This window comes from Anolis sagrei, chromosome 1 (assembly GCF_037176765.1).
Source record: "Anolis sagrei isolate rAnoSag1 chromosome 1, rAnoSag1.mat, whole genome shotgun sequence".
NCBI lineage: Eukaryota > Metazoa > Chordata > Lepidosauria > Squamata > Dactyloidae > Anolis > Anolis sagrei.
The window spans coordinates 308,047,853-308,063,105 of NC_090021.1; the positions used below are offsets into that span (position 1 = coordinate 308,047,853).

Below are 15,253 nucleotides of genomic sequence, written 5' to 3' on the forward strand. Positions count from 1 at the left end.
TGGATTGCTCTAACAGCTAGAGGCCTGGATCAAGCCATTCATTGAGGTGCAGATGCATAAATAAGTAGCATGTTTACATGGGGTAATTTTAGGACCCCCAAACCATCTAAACCACCTGAAAAAACAGTCCCTCCCCAAATCAAAGAAAACAAATCTGCTCAAAATTCAGCAAAATTGCTTCTGGAAGTAGCATTGTATGACTTCAAAGGCACCACTGTTCTCTGGCACAAAGACTAAAGAAAGGCATGTAGAACGCTCAGCTAGAGATCTCTCCAGTCCCTTTAAAAATACAAACCCCAGGATTCCATAGGATTGAATCATGAAAGTTAGATGGTAATTCTATAAGTATGTCATGTGAATGGCCCCAGTTCTCTTCATGTTCTAAAATATACCCTGAATCTGTGCTTTTCATTCAGTATGTGCAGGAAGTCTATATGGTAATCCAAGTATCTATAATATTGTTCAAAGCAGGCTTTCAGTTTACCTGGAGGACACTGGTATTTGTTTGTGGCTTTGTTTCACATATTTAAAACTAGCAAAAATAATCTGCTGAATGACCTGTATATATTAGCCTGCCCTGACATGAAGGAAAGAATGAGGTTTTTCATATTTTCAGTATTATAACAGATGATGGACACTGTATTTGAGATATTGACCAGTTGTATACAAAATGGAAGCTTTATTGTTGATATTGACCATTCACCTGCATCTTGCTTTTGGCTTATAACATGTGGACAAGATCCTTGAAACATACTGACCCAATTATTGCCTAGATATTACAATGCATAGTAATTTATAATGAAGTACTTTAGCTACAGCACTTTCATACACAGCAGAATTATTTAAGGTCTGAAGGACTTTAGCTTACTCATAATTAATTGTATGGATTTTTCCTTTTCTTCCTTTTTTCAGAGGCTTCCATTCTGAGTTATGATGGCAGCATGTATATGAAAGTTGTCATGCCCATGGTCATGCACACAGAGGCAGAAGATGTATCTTTCCGCTTCATGTCTCAGCGCGCTTATGGGCTGCTGATGGCCACAACATCACGTGATTCAGCTGATACCCTGCGCCTAGAGCTGGATGGTGGCCGCGTCAAACTCATGGTTAATCTAGGTATCGTACACAGACTTCCCCCTTTAGCTTTTATTTTGAGCTTGGTTTTTGGTTTTCTTGTTTTGTCTCACCACAATTCCCCAATTTGGTTGGACTGAATTATAAGTAGTCGCTGATGTACTTTTGTAACTGTATTAATCATGGAGACACAATCTCTCCAGCCATCACTGCATGAAGATATTATGTTAATTCCTGGTTATGAATAATGTGGTTCTTAAGTCTTTTTGTTGTTGTTGTTAAGTTTCCTTTCTGGTTCTTGAACTGGTTAGCTTTGTATAATACATGCTTTTCGGTCCATCTTTTGATCAATCACACCCACATTGCTCCATTTGTTTGCTATTCAAAACAGTCCAAAATTAAGTCGTAACATTGGCTTATAGCCCTTTAAAGGGATACATTTTTCAAATTGCAGGCACTGCTGTCATCAGGACTTCTATAAAATAGTACATTATAAAATAACCAACAGAGAGTATATTTTAGCTGGAAAGGGACAAAAGCTAATTAGATGGAGAAAAATATTTGAAAAAAACAGTGTTCCAATTCCATGTCAAGGTAAAAATGCAAACTGGGAGTAGGCAATATTGAACAGAATTCTGTAGAGTCGAGCCACTTATGCAATTGACATTTGCATCACTTGCTCAAGAAGGCATTCAAGACCTGGTTGTGCAAGTGGAAGTCACATGTTCTAGATGAGGGTTACTTTCTGTGAAGCTCTTGTTACATTGGGGTGGGGAAAGTCCACTCCATTAGCTTTCAGTAAAATCAATATAGTCCATATGTTTGGAGTATGCCTCCAATAATTCTCAGCCAGTGCTTGAGAATCAAGGAAGCTATGATAAAAAATAACCTGGAAGGGATGGCCTTGACAGCAAAAAGATCTAAAGGCCATCCAGGATATGAACAAACCTGCATATGTATAGCTTTAAAGATTAAGTACTGCAGCAAAAGGAAATGTTAATCATTTTACATACTATCTTTCCCTTAAATTTAGCTCTGCAGGAATGATATAAAACAGCTTTTCATGTGCAGCTCAGTTCTCAAAGAAAATAAAGGGTGTAGAGCAGATGTCATTTTCTGCTCAACCCCTACCCTTTGTCCTAGGTTCCAGAGATGTAAAGGATGCTCCAGGTTTTTTTTTCTTATCTTAAAGGAGCATTAGAACATATCAACAAAAATTATGGACAAAAATGTTTTCTGCTAAAAAAAGTATTTCTCTGCAAGGAGGATATTTTTTGCAAGAAAACAATTGTAGAATATACTCACATTATTTTATTTGGGAGAAAGAAAATACACGAAACAGATTACCTAGACCTTAAATGAGCTGACCACCTGTCCTTTCCAAATGTAAATGGTAGTATTGTTGTGATTCTACTTACTGTCCTCAACTAAAATGTTGCATAAGGCTTCCTCAAGTTTTACTCAACACATTCATACTCCATCTGTACCTTAATTGAGAAATAAATAATACTAAGCAAGTTCAGTTATGCAGTAACACATATTTGCAATGGTTTGAGATATTACTTGGTGTCTAAAAATTCCTTTGATAGCCCAGGTGGCCATAACATTAAAGATACAAATCAAATATAAGACTGAAAAAAACCCCCACTTTTAAATACTGCAAATAATTAAAATATAATTACGTTCAAAGAAAAGTCTTTTAAGCTAGTGCCTCTTAAGTTATCTGATGTGAGAAACTAAATGATGTGTGCCATAGATGGGTACCATATCTGTGTCCATTGACTGCAACTGTTTCTTTTTTTTCCCTGGAAATGCACCAGGGATTGGCTGCCAGTAGCTCAAGGACCAGTGATAGTTCACTAGTTTCGGAGAACATGCCTTTTGACCATTGCAATGGAGGAAATGGGGGTCCCACCTAAAACACAATACTTAGATGACATTTAATGAAAACCCACAAACGCAAAATTAAAGTGCAATGACATAGAGTTGGAACTTTCTAAGTTTCCAGAAAGAAATATTGGCAGACTCTTTTGAATAGTATTAAAGATTCTTGTGCTTGCTCCCTCTCCTTTCCCACTTTTTGTTTAATTCCATTTCGTTTCTTTTAAGGGTTGTCTGTTTATTAAGGTCTTCTCTGTGATCTTTTTACGCTGTGTATCCAAGTTGTAAAAGCTTCCTTATACCCCCATCAGTCACGGTATATCAAAAGATGGTATTCAACCCTTCAAAGGCCTGAAGCCTGCGGCCCGCACAGCAAACAGCCTTTCGAACAGAGTGTACAGAGCAGCCTGCAGGGGCTGGCATATCCCTCTCGCCTGCACAGTACCATTTAGCCGAAAAAACAAAAACAGAAAGGAGGATTAGATGGATTTGGAGAGGGGAGAGGGAAGGAAGAGTCTCGTTGCTTCTTCATGGAATTTATTAGATGGGAACTTGGCGCAAACCATTCCTGTCATTTCCTAACAACACATTTCACAACATACTGGATCCTGGCTTTGTCAAACTTGAATGCATCAGGTCTGACATCTCTGTTGAAAAACAGAGAGAAAGGGAACGGCGATGGCGAGAGAGAGAGAGAAAGAATTGAATGAGACAGACATTTCAAATGTGCCCCAGAATTAAATCTGCTGTTTAAAGCATATATTGAGAGTAGTTGCCACTCATACAAAAATGGATACATCTGATCCTCTGCCTTCTTGCTGAATATATTGGTTTGCAGCACTCCTACATGCTTATAAGACCTTAAGGTCATTCAGCACCTCTACCTTATTTCCTGTATTTAATTCACACAGGACTCTAGTGAAACTTCTGTTATGGGGAAGGATACGTTCCTTCCGTTCAAAAGAGCATCTTCTCCAACTTGTATTTCTTGGTCTCACACTATGTTAAGTATCATTATTTTCTACAATTGTAGCAACTTCCAGAATCTGTGACCCATCATTCACCTCCTGGGAAGATGCTTTAAGAGTAATTAGTTGCAGTTTAAATTCTGAGACCTGAAAGTAGTAGGATAACATTATATAGTTTGAAAATAATGCTATATGTTCTCATTTCTTAAAAACACTTAAATGGCTGCCCTTTTAATTACAGTAGGTTCTCTATATTTCCCCTGGAGTTAGGGAGATGAGGGGGCTGCAAAAGTGGAAATTCCCCCAATAAAATGAATTTTTTTCAAAGAATCTCTAGATCTTTAGTGTGACACCATAATATACTTCTGGTGGAAGATGTCTGTCACAGCACATGCTTACTCCTTGCACCATGTGATAACTTTCTTCACCATTTAATGAGGCCCATGTAACTATGAAAGTTATACTGGAAAAGGGGGAATATTATTCCTCATGGATTTACAAGCATAAGTCAATGCAGTTATTTCTTTCTTATAGGAAAAAGTAAATAAACTTTTATTTCTAAGTTACCTTTTGTTCTCTTTCTTTAAAAATATCAGATCAACGAATCAATGAATGCTGTTGATTCATGAACCAGCAGTACTATTTACTGAGGCCCTTTCATTTCCTAGAAGGAAGAATTTGCTTCTTATTGTAAAAATAAAAATATAATTCATAACATTTATAAAACATTTTCTGATTTCTGTATCAAACTTTCTTAATATAGAGATAAATTATGCTGCCTTCTCCTCCACTTTAGTACTTAGTAGATCAGGCATGGCCCTCCAGGTGTTTTGGACCTAACAGCCTACCTGTTGGAGGGCCAAAGGTTGCTCATGCCTGTAGTGGAGCTTCCCAAAAGGCAAGTTCTCAATAGTAAACAATAACGCAATCAAAAGTAACAAGCAGATTCCTAAGAATGACAGGTAGCAGAAAGAGTGATGGGGAGCAGAACAAAAACAAATCTGTTATTACAGCTGAAAAGCACTAGGAAGCAGCTTATTTCATTAGAACAATCCTTGAAAAACCCTAAGGAGGTTCTGCAATTTTGTGTCAATTCCCCAAACAGCGTTGACTTGTCAATTGCTCAGCCATAGACTTTTAAAAAGTCAACTTTTAAAACTAGAGTATATTTTTGTCCCAAGATAGAACCTTTTCTTGTCACATAATATTGTAAGATTTTCTCTTTCTCTCTCTTACTCCCTATATTTCCCTATTTCATATACATGTATGTATACCTCTTTTATGTTTTCACTTCACTGACACACGAATTAAAGGGATATCGCCACTCCTGTATGGGGATCGTACCAAATGCTCAAGGACTGTTTGCTCCCACTTTTCTGTTGCGGTTGACGACACATGACAAACCTAATCGCACGAAACCAAACCCATATTTTCTTAAGAGAGGTTCTGTTGGACAACAGACTCTCTGTGGCTTCACTATTCCTGATTGGTTTATATCTCAGCACTCAGATTCTTTGCCTCCTGATCCTTTACTTTATTTATATATATACATAAAACCTTTTTTGGATAAATATAAAGGGACTGTTCAGTCCTCAGATAAAGGAATGTGAGGATGAAGATTGTCCCTACAGGCTGTATTATTAATGTTACAGTCTAACCAAGTTTTTAGTTAAAATACTTTTTTATCTAGACTGCTGGCAATGCAAGGTTCTCAATTTGTCTGTGGCTTTTAGTATGGAGAGCAGCTCCATTCACATTTGCTATCTAGTGTTGTGAGGTGTTGGCTCAAAAACACTTTACTGCACTCTAGCTAGTAACATATTTACAGCTCAAGACATGAAGGAGGTACAAGGTTGCTTTCCTTATTCCACCTCTTACAAAATTATGACTAACCACCCAAGATATTTCTTGTGTTCACAGAAGCTCAGAAGCTTCTCAACTGAGACTCTTACTCTGCTATCTAATTTTGCAGTGTTATATGCATTGATATGCATTATCAGGTTTACATATTACCTTGACCCCTTTTTTGTTGGTTTTTGTCTGTGATGTATTATCCGAATCATCTGAGTGAAGCATATGGGGTTGCCAAAGATGACCAAATCTGCCACTGCATAGTTGACCTGTTTCATCTTCTTCCTGAATGTTACTGAGGCATCATTCAAACTTAACATTCAGGCAGCAAGGTGGGGCAGGGCTCTGAAGTGCTGACAAGCTGGCTACCTTTGGATCAACCCTTTCCAACCAAATAAAATGCCCCAACCCTCCAAAATGCACTGAAATCTGGGCTGGGCGTTCGTGCGGTTAGCTGTTTGCAAGTGGCCATTTTATGATAGGGGACAAGGGGCAGTATGGTAACCCTTTCCTCATCTCAGAGAACAGTGACAACATTCTCCCCCCACCCCAAGCATTTTGGGCTTTTCAGAGGGAGGCTGTCTTTAGAAGAAGTGGAAAGGGTAAAGTATTGTCAGAGAACATCTTTCCAAGTTAATCCTTAGGTAGAAGGCACATCTAGGCAAAAACACAAGTCATTCAATAGAAACAGTTTAAAGCTTGCCTTGTAAAACATTCAAGCTTCTTAAAAGAACTCTAGGAGTTTGTCTTTTAAAAAGTTCACTGAGGAAAAAGCTAAATAACTGTTCCTTAATTATATATAAGCTATTTTAAACTAATAGTTCTTGATTAGTATCTCTAGATACACTATCAGTGTGCAATTTTCCTTCAAAAGAAAAGAATTGTTAAAAGGTCACATAAAGTCTTGTAAGATAGAGGTATATATAGCACATATACCATAATAGAAGTATATTTTGTGTACTTACTGACATGCACATACAGAGTTATGGAGTAGGTATATAAAGCTCCTATTTCTGTAGAACATGTTACACACATACAACAATCTCTGAACTTGTACAGAATGTATATTAATATAAAATGGCCACATCTCTTTGCGTGTGTCTGTCCCCGGAAGGGTGGACTGATTGTTTTTGGATGTCTGCAGCTGTTACCTTGAAGGATGCAATTTCATCTTTCATTTATTTTTCCCCATCTAGACTGTATCAGGATAAACTGTAACGCCAGTAAGTTTCCCCTCAAGTTTCATTTTGTTCTTTCTCTCGCTTTCTTTGAATATTTGAAAAAAAATTAACATTATTTCCTTTGCTGTTTTATAAACTGTTTCTTCTTTTGTTGTCACTTTATTTGTTTTTTGGGGAGAAATGTTTTGGGAATGAGGGTTTTGGTAGATTTTGAAGCTGGGGAGGATTTGTGATGGCTGTACTGGATGTAATGTGTATGAAAGCAATTTCCTGAGGGACGAATGAAATGTTGCATTTCCTGGCTTCGCAGACAAGCGCCCAGGGAATGGGAAGAAGTGAAAATGTATTTCAATAGCTTTCTGCTGTCTTGAGGAAAATATCCATACAGGCAGTTTTGTTACAGCATAAAAATAACAGGTATTGTATGCACTTCTCCACTACAACAATTTGTTTTATTGTGACAAATATCTCATTTATTCCACAATAGTGACTGCTTTATCTGATATTTCTTCAACATTCATGCTTAGAGGGGGTTATAAATGCAAATAAGAAAGCAAGACAAGTTATTTGAGGTTGGGGGAATTCATAAATTCCTTTGTCAAAGTTTTTCAAAGGTTAAATGTTTTCTTGAAGAGACAAAAGTTCTGGAGCCCTATGTCAATCTTGTGAATGAACACAAAAGTATTAATAGCTAGTAGAAAAACATTCTGCTGAGTTCTGGTCTTTTTCCAGTAGCACGTTGCATTTTTTAAGAACAGAAACTGTTTTCCTCTGGCAATCCAATTAGTTTCTATTCCAGACATGCTCTTTGTCCTGTACATAATTTGTCAAGACCTATAGGTATAAAATTATTTCTTAAATTGGGTATAGGAAACAGTCTTCCAGATATTACTGCACTGTGACTCCTGGCAGCCCTTAACAAGCATATCCAGGTGTGAAGAATACTAGGAGTTTCACTCCAGCAACATCTGGAGAGCCGTATGATTCCCAACTCTGACTTAAATGCAAGCTTGCCTTATAGTGCATTTTATTGTGATTTGTTTGCTTACAAGACTACAGGCCTTTGCATCTAATTATCAACCACATGGATAAGTAGTGCCAGGGCTTGACAAAAATTACTTTTTGGATTAAAATTTCCACAATCCCCCAGACAGTGTGGCAAATGGTTGCTGTGATGCAAATAAGTCCATAAAAGTTCTTTTCCCCAAGCTTTAAGAAGAAGTAGACCCAAAAGCACATTCAGCTCCTGAAATGCAAAACTGAAAGACTGCTACATCTTCTTTCTCAAATTAAAACTTCACAATAGAATGCAAGCCTATTGTTCTGCTATTCCCATTATGCCTGTTATATTCTGTTGGGTTCCTTACTGGAAGAAAGTTGGAATTGTTTTTTAAAATATTTGTATATGTCCCATTGATTTTATGTTTGCTATTAGAATCATGGGAAGTTTGGACCAGCAGGTTGGGTTTTATACAAAGCCTGAGAGAACAATATGGCTGACATTTGTGTGAACATAAGTTCATAGGACCATCTTATACTCATGTCTACACATGTGATTCTGCAGAAATAATTCTGATAGTCAGTGGCATTAGGCAGAAGAGTTGTATACTGTAGCTGTGTTGCATGGATATAACAGTGTACTGCCATTTTACAGGACAGCCAGTATGGTTTAGTGGTTTTCTGTTAGATTAGGAACCTCATCATATGGAGGTCCATAAACCAGGGGACAGTGGGGGGAGCAGTGGGAGAAACTGTCAGGCATGGCCCCCTTACCATCCTATGGTGTTTACCATCTGCCTCCAGCTTCATCCTGCTCTGCCCCTAGCTTAGTCAGTGAGAACACAGGTAGCCATGCCAGAAGTAGCCCTGCATCATGTAATGGGCTCCAGTGGACTCTGCCCTGGCTGCGTTTCAGCAGTGTCCTAGGATGGGGAAAAAGGCCCATGTGATGAGGTCACAGGACTCTGGTAGACCAGGGCTCAGACCTCTGTTTGGACATGAAAACCCAGTGGACAAGTTGTTCTCTCAATGTTTGAATCAATCCCATAAATAAATCTTTCCAAGACATCCCTGTGATGAGTTTGCCTTAGGTTTGTTGAAAGTTGGAAATGAATGAAGCAAACAAGGATAATAAAAACCACTTTATAGCTCCATTTTGTGAAAATCTGGGATTTATTGTTTGGTGAGATACTTAGAATTCTCTGTTACAGAGCTCTAGTGCCTTTCTTTGAACTAGAGCTCTCTAGAACAGAATTCTAAGCATGTCACTAAAAACCAAATTTCAGAATTCCTGAGGATAAAACAATAGCAATTGAAACAGTATTAAAAGGCTATAATGATTTGTTGTAGTGGAAAGAAAGATCACTCCAAAGATTCTTTTCTTCCTAATAGCTTCAAATCAGACTAAGATTTGGAGCTATTGGGCATAAGAACAGCAACAACAATCCTACCTAATTCTTGTATGATATACGGTTTACAGCCTTCAGTACATTTGTTCTCTTTTGAGTGACCAAGTCTAACTGCTTTCTGAGTCTTGTGAAATAAGAACATAATTAAATGAGAGAGATGAAAAGGCAAAAAGGTTTATTTTCTTGCTTGAGAGCTTTAACCTTTTGAGATGCAAAGAACTCCTTTGACATGTTCCATTTTTTCACTTTTAAAGAATAAGTGCAGACACATGGAGAGAAAATCCTCCCCACTCTCTGATTTTTGTTGTTGTTGCAAGATTGCATGTATCTAACATATGCAAATACTGGACTGGCTTCTGAAACTTTTGTCAGCTTTATCTGTCTTATGTGGAACAGTCAATTCTTTCTCTACACTGAGAAAACATGTTGTTACATTCAGTAATAACCAAAGGTAAGGCAGAAAATAAAAATAAAAGTGTGTGCTAAATGAACACAATGTGGTTTTCAGGTAAGGGGCCTAAGCTGAGAGTTACTGAAAAGTATCAGATAATGCAGTCACTTCTGTTAACTTAGTGTGGGGCAATTGGTCTATGTTGTTAAGAGAAAACAGAGTTATTCTTTAAAAAATAGCAATTGTGGTGGTTTGATATTTTCCCAATATGGACATCAAAGATACGGGTTGTAAGTACTTCCACACCTGACAACAGGTAAGGCAATAGATTTATTTTTTTCTCTCCTTTTGTTTATGTGTTCAAAGAACTGAGAAAATGAATGTAACTGTTTAGGGAGAAGTTGGTCATATTTTTTGTTGTTCTTCCTCTCGCCTGCCGCCTCCCCCAACCGACATATATTCTACTTTCATTCATTTGTTCCCTCACTGTGAAATGGCAAACATGAACTAGAATTCAGTGTTTTGGGTCAGGTTTTTTTGTGTAAATTAAGATCTATTAAATGACAAGTGTTAAGACGCTCAAGGATAGTGTCATCAGCATTTTATAAAGCAGATTTCAACAAAACTGGTAACATAACATAATAGGTGGCCTGATTACCATCATAACAGAAAATCCCAGCTTTGTTTCTTTAAAAATTGCACAATGCCAGGACAACTTTATATTTGGCAGCTTTGTGAGATGCATGACAACAAATGAAAAGAGATTAGTGACTCCGATTGCATAATCCCATGCATTGCTAAGGATAGAATCTTATATGCATTTTACCTGGGGATAAAACTCTTCAAGCTCAATGGGTCTTGCATATCTTCCAACATTTCACAGATGAAAACTAGGACATGTGTGTTCAAACAAGAGCTGAGTGGTTAAGATGACAAAAGTTATAAAGCTGAGAGGGACTGCAGCAATTTGCTTTTGCCTAAGTGGAAAGAAAGATCTTACCTCTCTTCTCCAATATCTGAGCCAATTGAGCATTTGTCTACACTGGCTCCAAATCCCATACTTACAGCAAATGGACTGCTGTCTATTCCCATGATGCAAAGTGGTTTTCAATAAGTATCGTGGGGATTTTTTTTTTGCTTTAAACCAACTCTGCCCCACTTTTGGCAAAGTCAGGGGATAACTCAGTAACTTGCTGTAAACTCTGGAATATCCCAGGGTTTGGGGGCAGTGTGGACAGTGGGATTATATCGAGTTTGACTTGATCCTTGTCTGTACATATACTGGCACAATCACAGTGCAGGTAAAGGGTAGGATTCTGCCTGTGTTGCTGCTTCCACTCCTAGTCAGCTCTGGAGCTCTCTCCAAACACTTGGCTTTCAGGTGCACCTCTGCTGATGTTAGAATGGGGCAGGAAGAAGGAAGGAAAATTGCTTCTCCACTTCTTTTTGTTAGTTGCATGGGTGACAACAGCAGAGGTGCCTACAATGGCCTAGAACTTGGATAGAGTTCTATATACAACTAGAAGTTGTAGTGGCAACATGGAGGAGGTGACCATTCAGTGAATTCAGGACTGCTCTGGAACAGATGAGCCTGGGTGCAAACTACTTTTGCGCTTTGAACTCAGTTTTTGGTAATGGAAATAAGCTGAGGAGAAAATAGGTGGAAGAAAGAAAAACTGGGAGATTTTAAAAGCTGTTGAAAAAGTAGGATGGCAGGAGATTAATCAGGACAATGCCTGCCAATCCTATCAAGTTAGAAACTTGATAGGATTCTTCACAAGTACTTCTGTTTATATATTATTTACACACACACACACACATATATATATATAGAGAGAGGTTTGTCATTCTCATCTGCTAATAAGATATAAACTTATTGTTCAAGTAGACAAATTTGACTTTTAAAGCATTAAATTGATTGGTGATGGATTTTTCATGTTAAAGGGAAGAGTAGAACATTTGCATGTGCAAGGTAAAAGAGCCCCCCCCCCCCCAGCCCAAAGCACATAGGGCATACACACATATTTTGAGGTAACAAAGGCCACAACTTCTTTATTGGTTACGGCTGATATGGGGTTGGCATCCCTACATGGACCAGTCCATGTGATGAGTCAATATAACAACCTGGTAGAGTCTGATGCAACCTATACCAATGCCTTTATCTAGTCATCGATGCCAGCAAACATGAGGAAGTATTGTGTAGACTGGCATCTAACCATTGTTTTGCGCTGCCCTACACAACACCCTCTCAGATGTTGGCTAGGTAGAACCATTGATACAGGTGGTGTTGGCCTCTATCAGGCCGACGCACGTGGTCGAAAGAACCTACCCCAGTACATGCTTGCGGGAGAACATGAGTGTAGATCCAAGGCCCACACCAATCTCTCCAACATGTGGCAAATACAAATACAAATACAAATACAAAACTATAAAATAACAGGGGAGGGCAGGGGGCACTTCAGGGCAACTGAGCTGGAGGCAACCTGGCTGAATGTGCAGCATGCTGGTATTAAAGAAAGCCAGGCTGAGAGGACAAGATGGCAGATAGAGAGCAGCGCTCGGACCACAATTACCCTGCCTGTTGAGTCAGGCAGGTAATTTCTGGAGCCTCATGGCAGGAAAAGCATCTTGGGGATCATCGTGGAATAGAGAAAGAATCAGGCATATACAAGTGCACACATATACAGATACAAACATGCTGCTTCATGGAACTTGAAAAAGTAACTTTTTTGCAGTCCAAATACTTTATTTCCAGGTTCCTGACTTCAGATCATTTTTCCTAAATCACCTTTCTTTTCCTAGTGAGAAAAGAGAAGAGGTGCCATCAGGTTTTGGTTCGATATTCTTGCATGTACATTTTTTTTACTGCGAAATACATTTTAAGATGGATGATGATGGAATGTTGTTCTGACAATCAATATAGCATCCATATTATTATAGTTGTTCATAAGGGAAGCTTGAAGGAGGTCTAATCAAAGCTGTCAACTTGTGCTCCCATATCCCCCTCCCTGTAGTTACTTCACAGTTGTTGAATTAAATAGTCTCTACTTCTTCAGGGCACTTGCCAGTTTTATTCTTTCTTTCTATCTGTTTTTGTGCACCTGGGTCTTATTCTGAATAAGGGTCAAATCAGTTTTTACTTTTTAAATTATCTTTAGTATTCCCAGGGGTAAATTACCATTTCTTTTCTCTCATGAATAGGAATGAAAGAATCATCAGTAAGCATGAAACAAAATGAGAATTTTATCATGCTAATTAACTGTTACCACAAGAGACACTTGGAAAAAGCACGGGCTTGCCTTTAATTGCCTATTAAGAACATGTTAGCATGCTGAAATCTTTCTGACTGGCATGGTAGCTATATCTCCTATAGGAGAAGAAACACTTTTTAAATTATTAAAAGTATGGGAAATGGACATGGAAGATAAAACACCTATGGTCTTCCCACCTGGCACTTTTCCAATTGGCCATTTGGAATTTGTAGTCACATCTTCCTTCTAGGGCTCTGCCTTTCATAAGCATTTGGTAGAAATATGATTGATCAAGGATTTCAAACCAATCTGTAGCTATAATGTCTCATAACGCGGGGATGCATGAACAATAAATCACCCAGTTGTTTCTTTAGATGTTTCTTTGAAGAAGATCCATGTAGTTGGCTGCACCTGCCAGACTAATACTCCAAGATGGCCATGGCTTTTATTTAATTAAGGACAGCATTTAAGACTGATAGCAAACAAGGAATGTAATGGATTTTCTTAATCCAATGTCCTCAAAATATATTGTACAACAACTCTCATATATGATAGATTGTGAGAATTGCTAGACAATACATTTTTAGAAACCCAGGTTGGAAAAGACTGAGATACATACATGATGTACCAAAGTCTAAGTGCACTTTGTGGGCATCTTTCGTAATGATTATTAGGAATGGGAAAAATAGTTACACAGAAGTGTTATTGTAACCTAAATCCCAGTTCTTAACATTATCCCATGATTCCAAGGATTGTTGCCATGGCAGTTAAAATAGAATCGTAGCACTATAGTTGTGCAATGTGTAAGGATCCCAGTTGTCCTCAAGAATATCATAGAATCATAGAGTTGGAAGAGACCTTGTGGACCATCCAGCCCCACCCCCTGACAAGAAGCAGGAAAATCACATTCAAATCACCCCTGACAAATGACCATCCAGTCTTTGTTTAAAAGCTTCCGAAGAAGGAGCCTCCACCACAGAGTTCCACTACTGAACAGCTCTCACAGTTAGGAAGTTCTTCCCAATGTTCAGATTGAATCTCCTTTCCTGTAGTGTGAAGCCATTATTCCATGTCCCAGTCTCCAGGGCAGCAGAAAACAAGCTTTCTGCCTCCTCTCTATGACTTCCCCTCACATACATGGCCGTCATGTCTCCTCTTACTCTTCTCTTCTTCAGGTTAAACTTGCCCAGCTCTTTAAGCTGCTCCTCACATGGCTTGCTCTCCAGACCTTTGATCATTTTAGTCAGCCTTTTCTGGACACATTCTAGCTTGACCATATCTTCCTTCAATTGCAGTGCCCAGAATTGGGTGCAGTATTCCAGGTGTGGTCTGACCAAGGCAGAATAGAAGGGTAGCATGACTTCCCTGGATCCAGACATTAAACTCCTATTTATGCAGGCCAAAATCCCATTGGCTTTTTAAGCTGTCGCTTGACATAGTTGACTCATGTTTAACTTGTTGTCCATGTTGTCCATCTTTTTCACATGTACGGCTGTCAAGCCAGGCATCCTGCATTCTGAATCTTTGCATTTCATTTTTTTTCTGCCTAAGTGGAGTATTTTGCATTTGTCCTTGTTGAACTTTTGTTAGGTTTGGCCCATCTTTCTAATCTGTTCAGATTGTTTTGAATTCTGCTCCTGTCTTCTGGAGTATTGGCTAACCCTCCCAATTTGGTGTTATCTGCGAACTTGGTGATCATACCTTCTAACCCTTCATCTAAGTCATTAATAAAGATGTTAATCCGAACCGGGCCCAGGACAGAACCCTGCGGCATTACACTCATCACTTCTTTCCAAGATGGGGAAAAAAACTTCTTTCCAGGATGAAAAAGAAGCATTGGTGAGAACCCTCTGGGTTTGTTCACATAACCAGTTACAGATCCACCTAACTGTAGCCCACATTTGACTAGTTTGTTTGCCAAAAGGTCATGGGAGACCTTGTCAAAGACATTACTGAAATCCAGATGCACTACATCCACTGCATTCCCCGGATCTGCCCAGCTTGTAACTCCATCAAAAAAGAGATCAGATTACTCTGGCATGACTTGTTTTTGAGAAATCCATGTTGACTATTAGCAATGATAGCATTTCTTTCTAAGTGTTTGCAGACCATTTTCTTAATGATCTTTTCCAGAATTTTTCCTGGTATCAATGTGAGGCTGACCAGATGGTAATTATTTGAGTTATTCTTTTTTTCTGTTCTTGAAGATAGGGACCACATTTTCCTCCCCCGATCTGCTGGGACTTGT

General features: G+C 38.6%; 1 protein-coding gene across 47 annotated transcripts in view; it reads left to right on the top strand.

The window, feature by feature from the left end:
* The window catches only part of NRXN3 (neurexin 3), a 1,474,105-nt gene that overhangs the window by 468,645 nt on the left and 990,207 nt on the right, over positions 1-15,253 (top strand). For 35 of the 47 annotated variants that reach the window (XM_067462930.1, XM_067462932.1, XM_067462927.1 and 32 more), the window contains 2 exons: positions 913-1,116; positions 6,971-6,997. In XM_067462930.1, the coding sequence (XP_067319031.1) occupies positions 913-1,116; positions 6,971-6,997 (231 nt within the window). The remainder of the gene's footprint in view (positions 1-912; positions 1,117-6,970; positions 6,998-15,253) is intronic. The other 12 variants (XM_060757672.2, XM_067462945.1, XM_060757656.2 and 9 more) reach the window with 1 other exon arrangement.